Source organism: Cucumis melo, chromosome 4, assembly GCF_025177605.1.
Source record: "Cucumis melo cultivar AY chromosome 4, USDA_Cmelo_AY_1.0, whole genome shotgun sequence".
Classification (NCBI taxonomy): Eukaryota; Viridiplantae; Streptophyta; class Magnoliopsida; order Cucurbitales; family Cucurbitaceae; genus Cucumis; species Cucumis melo.
In genome coordinates this window covers 29272207-29293438 of record NC_066860.1, presented here as the reverse complement: position 1 = coordinate 29293438, position 21232 = coordinate 29272207, and the positions used below count along the sequence as shown (strand labels likewise).

Here is a 21232-nt window from a genome sequence, read left to right as displayed (position 1 = left end):
GGTCAAAACTCATTAGGGACAAAATCAAAGATACGTGAATTTATAAATATAAAGTTAAAGTTTAAGAAAATTTAGACACAAACCTAAAAGTTTTAAAATATGTTAAACAAAGATGTAAAACAAATTTGAGAGATGAACCCTTGACTTGTATACTAGCTTATATATACAGACATATTAACGATCAAGAAATTCGTAATTTGAATCTCTTATTGTTATTGTAATTTTAAAAAAATATTAAATTGAAGTCGTTATTAATCTTCTCTTAATTATGTCAGAGTTACTATCTAGACAAGTTTTTTCCTCAACATTATATATATGTTTATTGTATGCATCTCTTAATTAACTATTAAATATGTAAATATGGGCAAAATGAACTTATTTCAATTATCATAGAACATGTGTTTTTAATTTTTATGTTAGAGATTTAATTTAAAAAGAATATATGATGAATTAAAGTTGTTTATTTTCATAATAGAAAAAAATGACGATATAAAAGTCGATAATATAATTAGATTGACTTTTTCTATTTTTTGAAGAGAATCCTAAATTTAACTTAAATATAGAGTTTCTTGAATGGTTCTCGTAATGAGCTCATAATAAATGTCATTTTCCATGTATTTACTTTGACATAATTTTTAGTATATATAAAAAAATGGGGGTGGTAGGTATACAAAACGAAAAATGTTTAATGGACATAAAATATGTTTTGTCAACTCAAAATTTGAAATTAGAAAGTTGAATTTTTAACAAAAATAAAGATTAAAAACAAATAAATATGTGTATTACATATTTACAAATAAGTATTTACGAAAACAAATAGCAAAATAAATATATGAATTACGTTGTTGCACCATCTCAAAATGTGATGGTGGAAACCTCAACCTCTACTGCTTCCATACTTTCAATAAAATTAAAAATTAGTCTTTATTGCTACTTCAAATCTTTGAATTTTTAAATCTTCAAAACTTGTGATACAAATTTTAAAGTTCCAACGCATTTAAGATATTTTTAAAAGTTTAGAAATTAGATAGACTTAGATACATATCATTCAAAATTTATCAAATTTGATAGGAGGCATTTGTAAAAATAGCAAAAGATTTTATGATAATATGTCACTATATTTTTTAAATTGTAAAAATAACAAATTTAAATATAAATAACCTTTGAATAGTCTCTTGATAGTCATTTGATTGCCCTTTTTTTTTTCTAAATTTTATTTTGTCAATTTGATGCAATTTACCAATTTGGTAACTAATATCTATAATTTTTATCCAAGAAAAGTTTTTTTTTTCCAAAGTTTATGTAGTAAAAACTAAGAGATTTCTTTTAATTATTAAAAATAGGATAAATTAATTTTAAGATTCATAAAAAGTAAAAATCTAAACATTTGACAAAACTAAAATCAAAACCTAAAGTACAATTACAAGAATACCATCACCATATATATATATATGTATGTATATAGAAAAAGCCAAGTAAATGATAATATTTTCTAGAAATGCTTTCTAAATTCCTCACCTAATTAGATTCTCTCCCATTTGACTTATATATATATATATATATATATATATAAACACTAAACTCAAAAGGGGAGAGATTAAAAAAAAGAAGAAGAAGAAGAAAAATTCAAAGAAAAAGCTGTATGGTGTATGTTTGTTCACAGTTCACTCACATGAAAGATGAAACAAATCTAAAAAGGATCTCCACAACCCCTTTTTTTTAGCCTTTCTTTTTGGTTTTCATTCAATTCCTATTCCTTATTTTCCTTTTTTTCCTTTTCTTCTTTCTTCCTTCTCGAAAAATATACGAAGAAACAGTGAAAAAAAAAAAAAAACTCAATTTTCTTACAGTTATTACTCATCACTTACTCATTCATTCATAAATCTAAAACAACCCATTTCTCAAAATCCTCTTGGCACTAATGGGTCGCTCTTCTTTTCTCTCAATTCTTCTTCTTCTTCTTTCTTTCTTATTCGCTCTCGGTTTCTCTAATGGTAATTTTCTAATCTCTTCTTAAAATTCCTTATTTTATTTTATTTTAATTATTTTACTAAAGGGTTTGTTTTTTGTTGCAAATCTGAAGGATTTGGAAGAAGGAATTTGAGGATGGTGGTGGAGCCTCTTGATTCACATCATAACTCCAGACTTCTACTAGAGGTAACAATTTTTTTTATAACTTTTGAATCTTGAAAATTTTCATTTTTAACTTGTGGGTTCTGTTTATAAATAAATTAAAAAAAATTGCAGGAAAATGGAAGAAAATGGAGGATGGTGATGATGGAGACAATGGATTATGCAGATCCAGAACCAAACACAAACGTAAGAGGTGGCTATGCTTCTCCACCTCCTCCAAATCATGGATGAATTTTAATTCAATTCTCTATAAATTAAAATAAAGGCTTTTCTTTAATTTTCCTATTTTGTGTTCGTGTGTGTGTGTGGGTGTGGGAATGTTATTTTGTTCATAGTATTTGTTTTGGGAGAGGTAGGGAAAGAAGGGTTGATGTTGAATTACCTAATTTTATTTTGTAAAGTGGATTTGTTTGTGGTTTGGATGTGGATTGATAAATCATGCATTTTATTAAAGTTGCCTTTTTGCTTTTAAGCCTGAAAAAAGATGGGAAAGAAAAGGTTCGTATATGGTTGAATACAATAAATGTGAATTTGAATGAGTGAACTAATTTTAAAACAATTATTAATGTCACAGTACGACTGACTACAGTCTAATTTAGTAATTTACCTCTTTCAATCTTAGATAAAAAGAAAAGAATAAAATGTTTTAAATATTTTGATTTAGGTAATTACAAATTTACTTTAATATTTGACCAACCAATATTAAATTAATGGGTGGAATGATTAATAAGAACCAACTGTCAACATGAGCATATTGAAATAATAAGAACAGAATTACTTAGTGGAATACAATGGTATAATAGGTTTAGTAAAATTAATAATTAATAATTAGGATAGGATATGGGTTAAATGTTTATTTTTTAGAATATTAAATTAAATAAGGTAGAGTATATAGTCCTTGATCTAAGTCACAGTGAAAAATAACTAAATTAAGCAGTATTAAAGCTGTAACAAAATTTTCTTTTCTTAGATACAAGTACCCGACTGCTATTATCGATAAATGGACAAACAATTTATGAGTGATAAAACTCAAACTGGTCCATCGATGACAGAAACCATGCACGTAGGTGCACAAAAAATTGGAAAGAAGATCGTTAGCTTCAGAATGTGAGTAATTGAGTGACAACTAACAAAATAAATGAAAATATGTCAGCCATTTAAATAAAATTTAAAATGAAAAATAATTCGTAAATAATAATAATAATTATATATATATTATTTTATGTTTAAATCTCCTTATGTGTATTGTATTAAAAAATGCAACCTAGACTACACTCATCTATTGTGTAACACCACCTTTCATCAATTTGTTAGACCAACATTTTACTATATTTGTAAATATTTTCATCAATTTTATTATTTAGTATAATTTTTTTTGTCTTTTTAGTTCTACAAGATTTGCAAGAATTATTTTTGAAAACCTTCATAAAGTTCATTTATTAAATTGGATTTAACTAAGTCATTCTTCAGTTTAATGGCTCGGATCATCCTTTCAAGCACATTAATATTCTGACACTAAATGAAATAATTATGTGCCCAATACATATATAATTCTAAAAACAAAAAAGTACCTGCATATAAATTTGAAAAACAAATCAAACACTGTACATCAGCAAAGCTTACTTGAAAATTCAAGTTCATACTTCACCATGATGTTGGGCACAAAGACTTGGAATAACATTATATTTTATACACTAGCTACATGTAAAGAATCTTATTATAGCATAATTCCATTTGCCTGAAATGCATGTATGAAAAAGGAGGAAGTAGTGACATTCATTTCAACCAATCAGGAACCAAAATTTACTCATAAAAGCCAGGCAAATCCCAAAAATAGAAGGGTTGAGAATATTAACCCATCACCATTGGTATTTTGCAGCAACAAGAACTTCTTCATACTTCTCAGCAGCATGATCCCAACTTAGATCTTGAGTCATCCCTCTTATCTGGAGTCCTTCCCAGCTCTTCTTGTATTCTCTATAAGTGAGCAAGCAATTCCCTAATGCATGTATTAACTTATTAGCCTCGGCGCTATCGAATGTCCACCCGTATCCTGATTCGTTGAATGGATCAAAAGGTATAACGGTATCTCTAAGACCCCCAACTCTATGAACAACTGGTATTGTGCCATAGTTCATTGCGTAGAGTTGGTTCAGTCCGCAAGGTTCGAATCTTGATGGCATGAGTAAGATGTCTATGCCAGCAGTTATTCTGTGTGCCATCTTAATAGAGAAACCAACCCATCCCCGGACTTTGTCCCGATGTTTGTTCTCGAAGTCTCTGAGCATTTGTTCTAAATCTTGTCTGCCGGTACCTAACATGACTAGTTGGACATCTTGACCCACCATCCATGGAATGGCCTCAGCTATTATATCAACCCCTTTCTGTTGATCCAGTCTCCCGATGAAACCAATCAGAGGTACGTCCTCACGAATGGGTAACCCGAGCTCCTTCTGCAGTGCTGCTTTACATTGGGGCTTTCCAGTCTGAAGTGTTTCAAGTGAGTAGTTTGTGTAACCATCTGATGTAAGGTGAACATCATATTCTGGACTCCACTCTTTTGAATCAATCCCATTCACAATGCCCATCATCTTCCAGTCAATCTCATTGATTATTCCATGTAAACCCCAGCCTCCCTCAGATGTTTTAAGCTCCCAAGCATATCCATGACTAACTGTGACCACACGATCTGCTGTCTTTAAACCAGCTGCAAAGATATTGAAGTGCTCACCACCAATTGGATCATACAACTTGAAATGATCCATATAATGTTCTGGAAGATCCACGTGATAAAAATCATCAACTGGCCCCCGGCCCTGTACGATCAAGAAATGTGGTGAAATACAGGCATTGGTTTTTTAGGAATTTGAGTCTAAGGTTAGTTGTAAGCTTGTATCCTTTAGGTCTTACCCTTGGGTTGAACCATTTTTTTCTTATTTTGTTAAGCAGTGGTTTAAGTCTCTTTTGTATTCTTTCATTTATTCTCAATAAAGGCTGGTTTTTAAAACCCAAATATATATGTGTGTGTATAATAAATAAATAAATAATCACCAGCCAGAGAACCATGATCAAAGGTTGGAACATCTACTTAAATTTCCATACAAGAGCAATGAATGCACTTCATCTAAATTCCATCTTCCTCCACTCAAATGTTGATTGAAATGTTTTGAGCTTCATTGACAATGAAAAGAATTATGAATGAATTGAAAAAACTGCACCAAACTAATATGACATACCTGGTGAGCTATGTTGTGAATTACGAGGATCGATCTTGTAAATTTCATAATACCATTGTCTCTATAATACGCTTTCAAATATACAGGTAACAATGCAGTATGCCAATCATTTGCAACAAAAACTAAATTCCCATCTCCATAACATACACCACCACATGGGACATACCAGGGAACCTGGAAAAAATGAAGCAAAACATTACTTTCAAATAACATATGATCTGCTTTATGAGAATATTACTAGAAAATAGTAACTTTCAAATACAGGACACAACATAAATGCTATATAGATTTTTTCACATCAGCCAGATGTCTTATCATCATTTGCATCTTCAGAAATTACATCGAAGTACTAAATACTAATGTATTAAAGGTCTTCTAATAACGTTCCCTTTTTATGTTCCCAAGTTCCAACTTTATAAAATGATTTGTGTCCTTTTAACTCATTTCTCAAATTTCATCTTTTAGAAATGGAGGATATAATGGCAGACCTCAAGGTATAATCACAACTTCCTAAGGTATTGGACAAGGTTGTCCTCACCTCTACCCTTAAATTCACTTTGGTGATTGGTTAACTCAATCATCCTTCAAAATTGTTTTGAATTCAGGCTTATTCAAAGATTGATAACCTAAGTATAACTCATCTAGTTAAAGCATCCGCTATCATCTGTTTGAATCCTCCATCCACATATTCTGGAACTTATAAAAAAAGTAGTAATAACAATAATAAACTTCTCACAAGGTTTCTGTTATATTATAAATAGAAAAATAATTAAAATATTATTACAAAAAAACTAGTTGCAGTATATTTGAAATTACTTATGCTCCCTCCTCTGATTTGTAACTGTTTGGTTTTTAGTTTTTAGTTCTTCAAAATTAAGTCTAAAAACACTCCTTCCACCTCTAAATTCTTTCAAGTAGAGAGGCTTAAACTTTAAGAAACAAAACCAAAAACCAAATGGTATTAAATGGGGTTTAGAAGTTGGTTTATGTCCACAGTTATAAATAGAGAGGATAAGAAGCTTTAGGCGAGGCAGTTTATGGGAGTCTATGGGAGAGTCTCCATTTGTAGTTTTCTTCCTTCTTTTTGTGAATACTATTTTTCACTTTGATCTCCAATCCCAATATCAATTTTTCCATCGGTCAGCACTCTCCATCATCCCCAATTAGCAGACAACACCATATTATTCTCAATATCCTCCACTATAAAAATGACTAATTTGCTTAAATTTGTCAGTATATTCTAGCCTCCCTCAAGCCTGGATGTGAACCTCAACGAAAGAAAAATCCTTGGCGCAACTGTAATGACTTATAACCAAAGAAATTGTCACCACTACTATTGAGCATTGACTAACATGCCTCAGCCTCCCCCTCCCTGGCAACTCAAGCTCCTATCCCTTTCCAACCCATCCTTGTTGAAGTTCAAAACAAACTTCAAGTTCAAGGTTGAAAAAACTTTCCTTTTCTCTGAAGGAAGAAGATTAACATTAATACATGCCTCGTTATAGGCCCCCAAGCCACTTTATTGCTTGGAAGAAGGTAATCCTACCCCCATCAATGTGGGCTCCATTCGAGTAACTTTTCATTGAAACACGTCAATCTCTTTTTTGCTGAATGGTGTTGGAGATATGCCCAAAGAAAATCAGCCTTTTGGAGGAAAGTTATCCTTAACAAATACAGACTCCCCTCAGAATTGGAGGCTCAATTATTGCTCCATGGAAATCTATAACAATCAGCAGAGAGACATGAAAAACTATGGCCTTCATCACCTTTTAACACATCCAACAAAACCGGTAATGGTTAGAATATCAGATCCTGGGAAGATCCATGGACTGGTAACACGTCCTTAAGCTCTCTACCTCTCTCTATCCAGACATTTTCTCTGTTTGCAGATGCTAACAATACTCAAAAGATTATAAGCTCTCTGCCTTAATTCAAGCAACTCAAGATTCTGGGACCTATCCTTCATAGGAATCTTAGAAGAGAAATTGACCGGCTTCTCTCAAGAGCAAACCTGAGGGCCTCTCTTTCTCTCAATCCCTCCTGGGTTCATGTACATGGACCATGGCGTTGGCTTAACTACTGGGGATCTTCATCTGCTAATCTCCCCATCAAACATTCCCTCAAGGAACTCCTCTCTCCATCAAGAGTTCAATTCAATTTTTTGGAGAAGTAAGTACCCAAAGAAGATTATAAAAAACGGGAGAGTTGCTTATGTATTCACAACATCCAAAAAAAAAAATCCCCATCTCTAGCTCTTTCTTGAAGACAAACCTTCCTGTAAGTGGGATAATGAATCCCAGTAACATCTGTTTGACCATGGCTCTTTTTTGGTTTTTCTTTGAAACTCCTCTCAACTTTTGGTAAGGAGCAGCTCATTGCAATTTCTCAAGCAATCTCCATTCCCGGCTGCAAAATCACTTTTTCAGAAAGATGAAAAGAATTGTGGCTGAATTTGATTAAAAGTTTTCTTTGGAACAAATGGCTTGAGAGGAGGCAGCTTGAAAGGATGTTAGGCCTCCTGTCAAGCATGTTTACAAGAGAAAGGGTAGGAAGGGAATTTCGAGACAGATGGGGGCGAGGTGTCTTTCTTGGTACGGTTGTCAGGGGAATGTTGGTATCTATAGGTGTTTTGTTTTAGGGTTAGCTATCTTGAATGGTATGATGAACAATAATTCTTTGGTGGAGAGTACAGCCCTCTTATTTGGCTGAGCCATCATTGTAACCTTTTGTGCTTGTTAACCAGAATCCCTTCCCCAGTTCTTGTGTGTTTTAGCTGTGTTCCGTTTATTACTAGTTTGTTACCTTGCAAAGGAACAAGAGAATTTTCAGCGGAAAGAAGAGAACTCATTGATCTTTTAGATACATTTTGTATAAAGCAGCCACTTGGTGTAAGAGACATCATTTGTCATTATTTGCTTACCAATATTAGGGCTAATTGAAGGGGATTTTTGTAAACCCCAACCTTGGGTGTCCCTTACTTACGTATATTCCATTGCATTGATGAAATTTGTTTCCCTTTCAAATAAATATACATATCTAGATAGATATACATTTTCGTCAGTATTACCTCAATAGCTGCCTTGCAAAAGAGTACCATGCGCTTTAATATTTCCTGAACAAAAGAACATTTAAGACGTGAATGCTTGAAAATGATAATAAATTAATTGCTTGAATGATAAATTGGAGGGTAATAAGATTTGGCGAAGACTATGTCAATGTAGTACCTTAAGAAATTTGTAGCGAGAAGCAGGAAGCAAAACAATGATATTTCAAAGATGAAACATTTTAGTCCAAAGACAGATTAAAATATTGTATTTCCAGTTAAGTTGAACAGGCCACCATAGTATTTATGCAGAAAAATCAGGCTAGAGGCAATGAAATTGAAGATAAACTAAGGTCACGTAGTGAATTATCCATGGCAATAAAATGGAACATGCGATATCAGATTGAAATCATCTTTGAACCAAAAATCTAACTATTAAACCAATGTGATTCCTAACAATAACTTGCTAAGGTAAAATAAAAGGTGCCATCATCTTACCAGACGATCTCCTCCATATATATTCTGCTCCCTGTTGTGAAACATGCTGTTGTCAATGAAGACAAAGTCCACTCCATCTACATATGTCTGGAAATATGAAACTTCGTAGTCCTGCAAGATTAAAAATTCATATATAGGTGATAAAATACTGGAAAAACTGAACTTAACATTACAGCTCAAAGTAAAAGTTCTTGCACCTGTCCATGCACTTTATATCTTTTTCGAACACCTGTATCTTGGAGGCCAGCATAATTTGCATATCGTGGTACTATAACCTACAAAGAAGAAATGAAATATAAATGGGGATCAGAGCTGAGACTAACATATATAATTAAAGTAATTCCTTTAATTAAGAAATAATTACAACTAATATTGGCATTTGTAGTAGGATTGTTAAATGCATCTTTTCTATTGTTTGTTTAAAGAGCCTAAAAGAACTGGCTGACGAAAATGTTTCTGATGGATGCAAGAGGAAATATTTTTATGTATGTGAAAAGTACTACCATAACCCTATGCCCACGACGAGCCAAAGCCTTTGGTAAAGAGCCAGCAACATCTCCAAGTCCACCTGTAAGAAATCTTCAAATATCAGCACATAATCCTTTAAGAATGTGAAGGGAAGTACATACAAAGAGGTAGGGTGTGTAGACACCTTTTCAAAAAAATTTATTGTTCACTGACATCTTCAATAATTTAATAGTAATCAGAATCATAATCATACAGTCAAGCTGAAGTTGAAGGATAAACAAAGGCTAAGAGATGCAATTAATGAAGAAGATCATATTTTAAACAAATTAAACTAGATATTTATCTATATTACTGGAATGATTGCTGAAGGACAACAACCAAGGCAGAGCAATATTTAGATCTTTGTCTAATTTATGATATTCACATCAGTCTTCCCTAATGAGGCAAATGCATTCATATAGAAGTTTGAATGTCAGAAACGCTCAGTGAATTTCATAGATCACAAATATTGAACTGTAAATTACTTTAGAATAGTTTTCAGAGAAGAAAAAGGGAAATGAATTTTTTTAGGAAATCTAAAATGATTTTAAATGTTTCCACGGAAGATAAAAAGGAAAATAATCCTAAAATGATTTCGTAAGTTAGGATCATCCATTTAATAGTAAAATACCAGTTTTTGACCATGGAGCACATTCCGCAGCAACTATTACAATATTCATGACATTAACTCCAGCCAAAGGAGGAGGCTTAACATCCACGCCAGCAGTTTCAACAGTATCACTATCATCCTTCAAAGTTGGTTCACTTGGTTGTCTGTCCTTTCCTTCTTTTACACTGGAATGTGAAGATTTACTGGAAAGAAAAGCTGGAACAAAATCCGAAGAGTTTTTCTTTGAGCTGCCTTTCAGCTGATCCTCGGAATCTTGAAGAATATCGGAAGATTTTGTCTTTGAACTACCTTTCAGCTGATCTTTGGGATCTGGAAGAAATTCAGAAAATTTAGTCTTTGAACTTCCTTTCAGCTGATCTTTGGGATCAGCAAGAATATCAGAATATGTTGTCTTCGAACTGCCTTTCAGCTGATCTTTGGGATCTGCACTATATATTTTCTTTTTAAGATCTACAACTTGCTTCTCATCATCTTCATCAGATGGCCTACTGGAAGAAGATGGTACAGCATCCAGTTGCTTTCTAACAGCTACATTGCCATTGCTGACAGATAGACTACTTCCATTCAAAACATCAACGCTAATTTCATCATTACGTGAAGGAAAATCAGGACTAGGGAATAAGCCATCCATTTGTTCATTTGAATCTTGTTTTTCCGTGGAGTCAACAGAAGTACTTTTAATGGATGAAACTAATTTCTTTCTCTCTGCAATCTGCAGAACACAGGAAAGTTAAATTTGATTCAAACTTTGAGCTCCTACAAATGGAAATTCAGGAAAAACATGAATCTTAGCATGGATAACAAGATCATTTTTTTGCAATTAAGTGTAAGAGTACTTCTAAAAAACACAAATGGACATCACAACAATATTTCAGCATAATGTCAGGCCTCCAGTCTGTTATACCTATAGGAGTTAGAACTAGAAGTTTGCACAAGCCAAAATGATGCCTAAGAGAACAGCTACTGGGTACTTACGGTTTTCAGTTTTTATATATAAGTTTGTTTGGTGTTTGTTACATGTTTGCCAGCTATATATAAGTTTGTTCCATGTTTATTCTTTTTGGCAGATACGTATAGTTTCTTGTCAGTCTATATGTCAGTATCAGCAAGAGGCTATTATCACTTTTGTCCTAGTAGAAATAGCGGAGAGTAGTAGACCTCTCAACTGTATGATCAGGGTTTGTAACTCCATTGACTAAATTTCATAAAAGGTTGTAAATATGATTTCTTACATAGCTTTGCCGATTGGGAGGCCTATTGGTAACCCTTTGCCTTTGTGGGAAAAAACTCATTCCCCTTTCCCTTTTTTCGTACAAATCTCTTTGATCAATTTATTATCAGTTTCTTATCAAGAACAGAAAAGGCTGTCCCTATCTCTAGTAACATCACAAAATTTGGGAATTTCCTAACTAGCTAGCTGATCACCATCAGGAAACTCAGGCATCGCACTTCATTTTAGTTTATCTGATAGCAAAGCTAAGAACCGAGTCCAACAATGCATACACAGTAAAGAGAAACGGAATCTTCCACAAAATCAGAGTTTCAGAAAGAAGAAGGGAAAAAACCTGCTCGAGTAGCTGTTGCTGCATTGCAAGAACCTTCTTACTCTTTTCAATGGTGGCTTGAATTGCTTCGTCTGGATCATCACTCCTTTGACCACTAGAATCCGAAATAGCTGCTCTTGCTTGCATAGGCTTAGGCAATTTCCCACACCTCAGAATCATTTTATCCCCTAAAAAACTCAATCCTTCCGCAGGCCTCTGATTCTGCGGCTTAAGAGAACAGAAACTCCGATGATAGTTCTTACTAAGAACAAACAATGAGGTCTCTGTCTTGGCCTCGATGGTGAACGGCAGAGAGCCTAAAGACGCCATTACTAAAGGAAAGACAAGAAACCCAAGTGAGAAAATGGAAATTCAAGGACACCCAGATGAAGTCCACATAAAAAGAAGAAATGAAGAGAGGTTTCGAAGAAGAACTACAATGGGGGATATTCAGAAATGGAGAATCTAAATGAAAGGGCAGTGAAATTGGTCCTACAAATAGAGGAATCAGAGATGGGTAGTGGAGCTAAGAATCTGTGAGGCTGAAATTAACTGAGAAATTAGGAAGGGAAAATTGGTGGTGGCAAGGAATTGGAAGAGTGACAGCGTTGAGCGGGTGGTCCATAAAAATGTTGAATTGAGAGACATACGTCCTTCAACTCTTCATTAACTCAATAAATTGGGCTGATCAAGTATCAATCAACAGTGTTATTGGCCACGTTTTCTGATTTGGAAAAACGTGGTTTTTTTTTCTTCCGTAAAGTTAATAATTTCATTTTCTCGATATCGACGTGAGGTTATATGGAAATCGTTGATTTATGGGAATCTTGAGGTAGGAATTTAAAAAAAAACAAATGAAAATACTACTATTTCAAATTGGGATCATAATTACACCGAGTTGAATTTACAACACACATGTCAATTATCAAAAATATAACAAAGTTGTTGCATCGATTTTTTAATATTGTATGTATGAGTAAGAAAAGTTTGGAACTAATTTAAAAGATGTAGTATATGTTAATTATTGCTAGCTTATGTCCATTTTTGTCGTATTTCATCTTTTTTTTTATTCTTATAATTTTTCCCAGTTTTTCTCAGAGTTATTAAGAAAAGGTTTAAGATGAGATTTCTAGCTACTTTGGTAGTGTTTTAAAATAGTTTTATTTCAATAAGTTAAGTTAGTTTCAGGTGGAATTACAATTCTTTAATTGATTCAAGAATTTAAATATGTATCATTAGTATATTTTAGAATTTTAATGATACCCTTTTCAAAATTTAGAAATATAAAATGATTTTTTTGATTAAAACAATTGAAGTAACATTTTTATGAAAAAAAATGTTAGTTAATGCAATCTTAGATATCCTTCGTTTGAATACTATACATATTTTGATTGATGTTGTATACTTTCTAATAATGATGCAACGAAGAATTTTGTATTTAAAATTGGGTTGAAGCAAAGCATCTCCTAAAGACATTAATGTTTAGTTCTTCATAGGTAATTTTTCTAAATATACTTTATGAACTGCAATAAATTGTTTGATTTAGGCAATGGCTACTTCTATATATCTACGAAGACACAATGTTACACCCTAATCATAGGATTTTGGATTGGATTTGTACTTGTCCCTTTTAATTTGGTAACTAGTAATGTTGTTTAAATGGATATAGCTTTATTAATAAGGATTCAAGTGAAATTTGGAATCAAATTAGTTGTTAAACAAAACAAATCGTTAACAAATCAAAATTGAAATTCGGGGAGATATCAAATTATATATTGTTACTCAAATATTGTGGTAAGTTTGGTTGTAATTTATGATATATTTTAAAGAGTGTAAATAAAACCATTTATGAAACCAAAATTAGTTACAAGGAGCCATTGGTTTATAGTTGAGTTAACCATGGTGAACTCCTCTCTCCCTCCCTTGTGAAAAGGGTGTGGTGATTATTTTTTTATTTTTATTTGCGAAGTATGATATTTAAATAACGAGTTAGGTATATTCTAATAGAAAAAGAAATAAAGAAAAAAAATTTTAAAATTTTGAGTAAAATAATATGCACCTCATATACCGATAGAATAAACATGCATCCTAAACACAAACTTCTTAAATTTATATTAAAATAGTATGTACCAAAATAGTATGTACCTCAAATGCATACTACTTAAAAACAATGGAAAACAAAATGGTTAAACAAGCACGAAAGATATGACAATATTATCTTTCATTAGCATTGACATTGCTCTCTTTCGGCCAAACTTTTAAGTTATGCAAGATGGGTGAAATATGATGTTCCAATCAACATCCCTTAATTATTTATACTAAAATATTTGATCTTTCTATTTCATAACAATTATGATGGCTATGTATATAAGATTTAATCCAAAGCTCAAAGATTTAAAGTAATTGTTCGAAATTGTTTGCTACGATATGGTCCATTGTAAACAACAAATATCACTCCAATAAAGTGTCAAAAAAGCCTTTTTCACCACTAAAACGACTGCTGGCCATTGTTGTTAGGGTATTTGCACGCAATAGCAAAAGTCTATGCCGATTCAAATCCAACTTCTCGTTAATTGGTATAGTTTTGAAGATGTGTGATGGAAAATCTCGAAGATACGTGTCAATGTCCATTTGTAAAAGTTATCTTCCTAATTACCATCAGAAACCATAATGAACCTCTTCAATGTTCACGAAGATCTTTAATGAAAAATTGTATACAAATCAATCACTCAAGATCTTAAAGCTTTTCTATGACTAGCTTGTCTCTAAAACCTTTGTTTGTCATTGACCCTTTTCGGATGTGAAATATCACTTTCACCCTCAATATTAAATACTTATATATATTTCCTATATAGTATTTATTGCTCTTCCCACCAACTGATCCAACAACAACAACACGAAAATTCAAACTCATTAGAACTAAAAATGTTTTAACATTTTACTTACGTCATATGGCGGGAAAGAATGCAAAAACTCCTATGAAAACTAGTTGTAATTTAGTTAAAATGGAGTTGTATCGACAAAAATAAAATTTTTTATTTGTATGGAGAAAGTGTGTGATTTCTGACATTAGCCTATACGATCTCTTAATATTTACCGAGTGATCTTTTAGTATTTATTGGTGAGCTCTCACTAAAATTTGGAAGATCATTTTTCATAATATAATCACACTACAAGAAAATGGAGCATTCTCGACGCAGAAAAGGACGTCGGCATAAAGAACGTCGGCATAAAGAACGTCGGGAATAAAGGCTTTCCCGACGCCGTCAAAAACGCATCGGGAGATGCGTCGGGAAACAATCTTTCCCGACGCACCACGAAGGCGTCGGCAAGTATACGTCGGGAAAAGGGTAAATTAATTTTAAAAAACGAACTATTTCCGACGCCGTGAACAGTGCGTCGGGAGCGGCATCGGGAATAGGGGTTTTTCCCAACGCCGCATCAAACGTCGAGAAAAACGTTTAATGAGCGTCGGGAATTCCCCTTTTCCCGACGCGTTTTGAGGGATTTCCCGACGCCACGTCACTGCGTCAGGAAATCCCCTTTAAAATCGTTTCAGTTCTGTAATTTACAGAACCGAAACCGAGAGGGAAAAAAAGAGGAGAAGCCGAGATCGTCGTCGCGATTTTCGTCGCCCTTCCGCCGCTGTTCCGCCGCCCTCCCTCGCCGCCGTTTGCCACTTTAGGTAAGTGGAAAATGCAAATTTATTTAGTTTAAATTTATGTTTTAGGGTTTTTTTTTTATGAAAATTAGTTTAGGATTTTCTTTTGGAATAGATTTTTGTTTGTTAAATGTATTTTTGTATAGAGTATGTGTAATTTGTGGTTGAATTGAAATTTGAATGGTTTAGGGTTTAGGGTTTTTTAGAAAATTGAATTGAGGGGGGATTTTATAGTTAAATGAAAATTGAATGGGGGGTTGAATTGGGGGAGAGGGGGTTTATATTTGAATTGAAAATTGAAATTGGAGGGGAGGGGGGATTAATAGTTAAATTGAATTGGGGGTGATGTATAGTTAAATTTAAAATTGAATTGGAGGGGGGGGGGGTTTAAGTTAAATTGAAAATTGAAATTGGAGGGGGGGGGGGGGGGAGAGTTGAATTGAAAATTGAAATTGGAGGGGGGGAGAGTTAAATTGAATTGGGAATGTAATATGTGTGTTAAGATTTGTTTTGGCTATCCTGCAGTTATGGTAGTTTTTTCTGTTTTGAATTTGCTGGTTTCAAGGGGTGGTAGTAGGATAGCTTGAAGTATTTTGTTGTTAATAATTAGGTTGTGTTGGCTATCCTGCAGTTATGGTAGCCTCTATAGTTTGTAGTTAGTTATTGAAAAATAGTAAAAATTCAGGGGAGTAAGTTATGGATGTGAGAGAGTGAGAGACATATGTTTCTAATCAAACCTATTTATGTTTTAGGGACTTAAACGATGGATAAGGGTTGGATGAAACTTAGAAATAAGTTATTCCTTGAATATAGACATGGAGTGACCCAATTTTTAGAATTTGCCAAATTTCACGTTGATGCTTACAGACAATTAAGGTGTCCATGCAAGAGATGTTTGACTTTAAATTAGAGCTCATTAGAGGGTGTGGAACGACATTTGTTGACTATTGGAATATTCCCCTACTACACAGAATGGGTGTATCATGGAGAGTCATTAAGCTATAGAGGTACAGAAAACTTTGAGGAATGAACTAGTAGTAATCCTTTTAATGAAGGAACTAGTAGTACATAATTTAATGAAGAAGGTGATATCTTTGGTATGTTAAATGATTTACAAGCCCCTATTGAACATGAAGAGGAAATAGAGGAATTTCGTTTGGAAGATGAAATGCCGATGAATGTTGGGGTAAATATAGATGAAGATACAACAAATAATATATTTCATGACTTATTGAATCAAGCACGTAATAAGTTGTACCCCGGTTGTTCTGAATTTTCGTCGTTGAATTTTTTGGTTAAGTTGATGCATGTGAAAGTTCTAAATGGTTGGAGTAACAAGTCGTTCGACATGTTGTTAGAACTCTTAAGAGCAGCGTTTCCAATGTGTAATAGTACTATTCCTAGTTCATTTTATGAAGCAAAACGAAAACTTCGTGACTTGGGCTTGAGACACGAGACTATTCACGCGTGCAAGTATGACTGTGTATTGTATTGGAAAGAGTTTGCTGATTTGCAACATTGTCCTACTTGCGGCGAGGCTAGGTACAAGGTTAATCATAATAGAGGGAAAAAAATTTTGCATAAGGTATTGCGCCACTTTCCTTTGGTACCTAGATTACAGCGCTTGTTTGTATCGTAGGAAGGGTCTGCTGACATGAGATGGCATAGGGACAAACGTGTTGAAACAGATGATGTCTTGAGACATCCAGCTGATGCAGAGGGGTGGAAGCACTTTGATTCTGAATTTCCTGATTTTGCTTCTGATCCACGAAACGTGCGTTTGGGCTTGGCTTCAGATGGGTTTAACCTATTTGGTCAAATGAGTACCTCGTACAGTATGTGGCCTGTTGTGTTACTTCCTTACAATTTGCCACCATGGAAATGCATGAAAGAGACAAATTTCTTTATGTCACTGCTCATACCCGGTCCTAAATCTCCTGGTAGGGAAATTAATGTGTATCTCCAACCATTGATTGAGGAATTGAAAGAGTTATGGACTTTTGGGGTGCATACGTATGACTCTCTTACAGATCAGTTCTTTCAGCTATACGCAGCCTTGTTGTGGACGATTGATGACTTCCCGGCGTATGGTGACCTATCAGGGTGGAGTACGAAGGGGTATCAGGCATGTCCTATATGCATGGGTGATAGATCGTCATTCGGGATACGAGGTAGAATATCTTTCATGGGACATAGACGCTAAGTTTTCCGATGGATTTGTTTCCAATATATCGAGATGTGTGCATGAAAGAGAGGGGAAAATATCAGGACTAAAAACGCATGATTGTCATGTTTTATTATATCGACTGCTACCAATTGGTATTCGAGCATTTTTACCGAAGAACGTATACACTGCTATAACCGAATCATGTAATTTTTTTCGTGACTTGTGCGCCCGAACGATAAGAGTAAGTGATCTAGACAGACTGCAAGCAGATATCATAATCATACTTTGTAAGTTGGAAAGAATATTTTTACTTGCCTTTTTTAGCGTTATGGTACACCTTGCCGTTCACTTACCATATGAAACGAAGATTACTGGTCCGGTTTCTTATAGTTGGATGTATCCGATTGAAAGAGGTCTACGCACGTTAAAGCAGTATGTTAGAAACAAAGCACGTCCTGAGGGGTCAATTGCAGAAGCCTATGTCATGAATGAATCTAGCACCTTTTGTTCACGTTACCTACGTGGTATAGAGACTCGATTCACAAGATGAGCGAAATGATGATACCATTGTAGAGAACGAGGTAATTGGTGACTTTGAAATTTTCAAGCAGAAAGTACGACCCTTAGGTGCATCAAGTGTTCGTGCTATATCAGAGGAAGAGAAACGACTCTTCCATTGGTACATACTGAATAATGCTGATGAAATATCAGAGTATTGCAAGTAAGCATATTCCTCATCTTTGTAATTTTTAAATATTTGTTATATATTGTTCTTACAGAAATTAAACTCCTCCCTATTAGGAAACATTTAAGGCTCCAACGTCGACATGCTCAAAATTCTATGAATTTGTATAAAATACATGAACGGGCATTCCCTGAATGGTTTCGAGCACAAGTGTTAGAACTGCGTCAGTCTGCAAACCTATCTGATGATTTCTTCTCACTAGCGATGGGACCATCCTTTGACGTTCGTTGTTACAATGGATGCATCGTAGGTGGTGTGAGATTTCACACTCTATGCAGAAATGACGTTGATCCCACAATCGTTGAAAGACCGGTTGTGCGTTATGTCACTGACGACTTCATCGACGATGTGGATGAACACTTGTCACATGCAAGCGATGAGGAATTATAATGACAAATTAAACCACGTATGCACATATTTATATCTAGTTTATATATTTTGATTCTAGCTATGTTTTCGTATTTGGTTATTGAATGTTTGTTTTCTATGTCCATAGTTATTATGTCATATCGACGATCAAATTTTATGGAGACGGACGATATATTCCTCCAGTTTGAGGATGATTTAGATAACATTGCGGGAGAGTCATCATCTGTGGGCGACAATACGGGTGAGTCTAAGAATTTTCTTCATTTTAACTTACAAATATTTCATGTAGGGGTTTCTAACTTTATATGTTATTGTCTATTTATTGAGTAGGGTCTTCTTCTCAACAAACGATTCCGACTCCTAGGAGACGTGCGCAATCTCGACTCTTGGAGTTAGAGCGCCACGTTGCAATAAATGGGCACATTCCGATGACGATCGCCCCTGGAGCGGAGAAGCCTATTTCTCCACACGTCGTTATCTCGACTCTTGGAGTTAGAGCGCCACGTTGCAATAAATGGGCGCATTCCGATGACGATCGCCCCTGGAGCGGAGAAGCCTATTTCTCCACACGTCGTTCGCTTCAGCCAGACGATAGGCGTGTGCGTGCGAAAGACATTTTCCGTCCGCTGTCTTAAGTGGGCGGACGTTGGGAGAGAATACATTGAGGTCGTCAAGGGCGACCTCCAGGTAATTAAATGCACTACACATTTATATATGATTTCATTTGAAACATATCTAACTTTAACCAATCTAATGTGTTATGTTTGTAATGTGTAGTGATTGTTTGTGCTTGATTTCAATGATCAAGCAATGAACAGGTTTGTTGAGCATCAGATGCTCACGACCTTTAAAGAGTTCCGGACCGACTGTCATAGACATTTCAAAAAGTACAGCGACCCGGAGGAGGCTCGTGCCAACCCACCAAACGCATTGGTTGGACGTGATGAGGATTGACACTTCCTCTGTGACCATTATATCAGCCGTGCATTCTAGGTATTTGTCATGATTAATTATGATAACAAGTTTTAATATGTATAAGAAATAAACAATATAATTGTTTTAATGTAGGAGCAATCACGGACGAACAAGGCTGCTAGACAGAAGCAGCCTTACAATCATAGTAGCGGGTCCAAGTCGTTTCTACAACGACAGTATGAGCTCGCTGAAAGAAGAGGGCAGCCGGTCGATCGTGTAGAATTATTCCGGGAAACACACGTTCGAGCTGGGACATTCGTGTCGCAGGCCGTCGAGGATGCGCATGTAAGTTATACCCTTATTAATTATCCACTTTCATTATATATTTTTGCGCGTTACGTAACATAATTTTTAAATTTGTTGCAGAATCAAATGCTGGAACTCCAATCCCAGCCTACCCCAGAGGGTAGTCAGCCACTATTTGAGGATGAGATATGCAATCAGGTGTTGGGTAGACGACCAGGCTACTCAAAAGGCCTTGGTTGGGGACCCAAGCCGAAGGCCCGCAGAACGGCGAGTGCAAGCAGTTCGTCGACATCTTATTCGCAGTCCACAAAAAAAGAGATTGAATTACAAGCTAAACTTCATGAAGCTTTGGAACGGATTGAAGTACAAGATAGAAATCACCAAGCATTAGCTTCACAAGTAGAAGCTATGAAAAAGATGATAGAAGAACTAACTCGTGCACAACAGGGACCACCACATGATCCCTAGCTCTGCGGTACGTATATGTCTCTATTATTCTTAAGTTTTTGCAATATATGATTATGTATTAAACTTAGTTATTTTTATACCATTTTTAGGATCGAAGGTGTAGAATGACGCGCATACGCACCTCGTTGGGAGACTTTTCATTATGTTTATGTTTTTTCTATTTTGAGAACTATATTTTGTTGTAGTCAACTTATTCGTATTATTAATTTTAATTCTATTTTTTTTATTTTTGTTTGCATATTTATTAATTTATTTTAATTTATATTTAATTTTTTTTAATTTAATCCAAAACGTCGCGAAATTTTTTTGAGCAATCCGAACATCATTCTGAATGTTTGAGCAAAATATTATAAGGAAAAAAGTAAAAATAAAATATTTTAAAAAAATATATAAATAAGATTTCCCAACGTTCTTTACGTCGGGAAAAAAACGTCGGAAAAGAGGTTTTCCCGACACCGAGGTATGCGTCGGGAAAGCCTCTCGCGACGCATTTCTCCCGACGTTCTTCCCGACGCCGTTTTGTACGTCGGAAAAGGATATCCCTCTTTTAATAAAATATGAGCAATCTTTTAATAAAAGCCGGAAAAGGTGTATATATAGAATTTGGGTGTTAATTTTGCCTAAGATTTTACGGAAAAAGCTCAAATATTATGGAATGTGGTTGTTAAATGTGTCTAAGATTACAGGGATAAAGTTCAAAATATATAGATGACGTGTTATTTTGTCCATCGAGATTCACATAATTTGTTTTTGCAAATTCTATACCAAAACCCTTTATATAAAATATTGTAAAATCTTATTTCGAATTTTATATTTAAACAGACTTTAAATTGATTTAGTGATTATCTAAATAAATAATTTCTCAATTATCTTATGGTGTCAAAATTTTGAAAAGATTATGTTAACAAAAATTTGATTTTTTTTTTATCCTAAACCTGCTACGCATGGGAAGATCTGCCGTAGAAGAAGACCCAGTGAAGAAAAAATAGATCTTTTAACTAAATCTCGG

The 21232-nt window shown here is 34.4% G+C and overlaps 1 protein-coding gene and 2 long non-coding RNA genes across 3 annotated transcripts; 2 read left to right on the top strand and 1 right to left on the bottom strand.

Annotated features, from left to right (window-relative positions):
- Positions 1 to 1572: 1572 nt before the first annotated feature.
- On the top strand, positions 1573 to 2586 carry LOC103486993 (uncharacterized). Its single transcript, XR_537160.3, has 3 exons — positions 1573 to 1994; positions 2084 to 2157; positions 2248 to 2586. It is a non-coding gene; the product is annotated as an uncharacterized LOC103486993 (long non-coding RNA).
- A 1202-nt stretch (positions 2587 to 3788) lies between these two features.
- Positions 3789 to 12255, bottom strand: LOC103486994 (granule-bound starch synthase 2, chloroplastic/amyloplastic). Its single transcript, XM_008445178.3, has 8 exons — positions 11614 to 12255; positions 10049 to 10760; positions 9414 to 9478; positions 9108 to 9185; positions 8911 to 9021; positions 8437 to 8481; positions 5370 to 5543; positions 3789 to 4949 (listed from the first exon to the last, which is right to left on the bottom strand). The coding sequence occupies exons 1-8, from the start codon at positions 11920 to 11922 to the stop codon at positions 3993 to 3995; spliced, it is 2451 nt and encodes an 816-aa protein (XP_008443400.2). The 5' UTR covers positions 11923 to 12255; the 3' UTR covers positions 3789 to 3992.
- A 6757-nt stretch (positions 12256 to 19012) lies between these two features.
- LOC127149081 (uncharacterized) lies at positions 19013 to 20123 on the top strand. The gene is made up of 4 exons (XR_007820366.1): positions 19013 to 19221; positions 19312 to 19527; positions 19603 to 19794; positions 19876 to 20123. It is a non-coding gene; the product is annotated as an uncharacterized LOC127149081 (long non-coding RNA).
- The last annotated feature ends 1109 nt before the right edge of the window (positions 20124 to 21232 follow it).

Bases quoted from the DNA above. Each gene is read 5' to 3' on its own strand.
- LOC103486994 (XM_008445178.3), bottom strand. From the start codon at position 11,922: ATGGCGTCTTTAGGCTCTCTGCCGTTCACCATCGAGGCCAAGACAGAG. The intron at 10,761-11,613 runs GTTTTTTCCCTT...TGTGTTCTGCAG, and splicing joins AGCAACAGCTACTCGAGCAG to ATTGCAGAGAGAAAGAAATT. The intron at 9,022-9,107 runs GTGCAAGAACTT...TTAATCTTGCAG, and splicing joins GATATAAAGTGCATGGACAG to GACTACGAAGTTTCATATTT.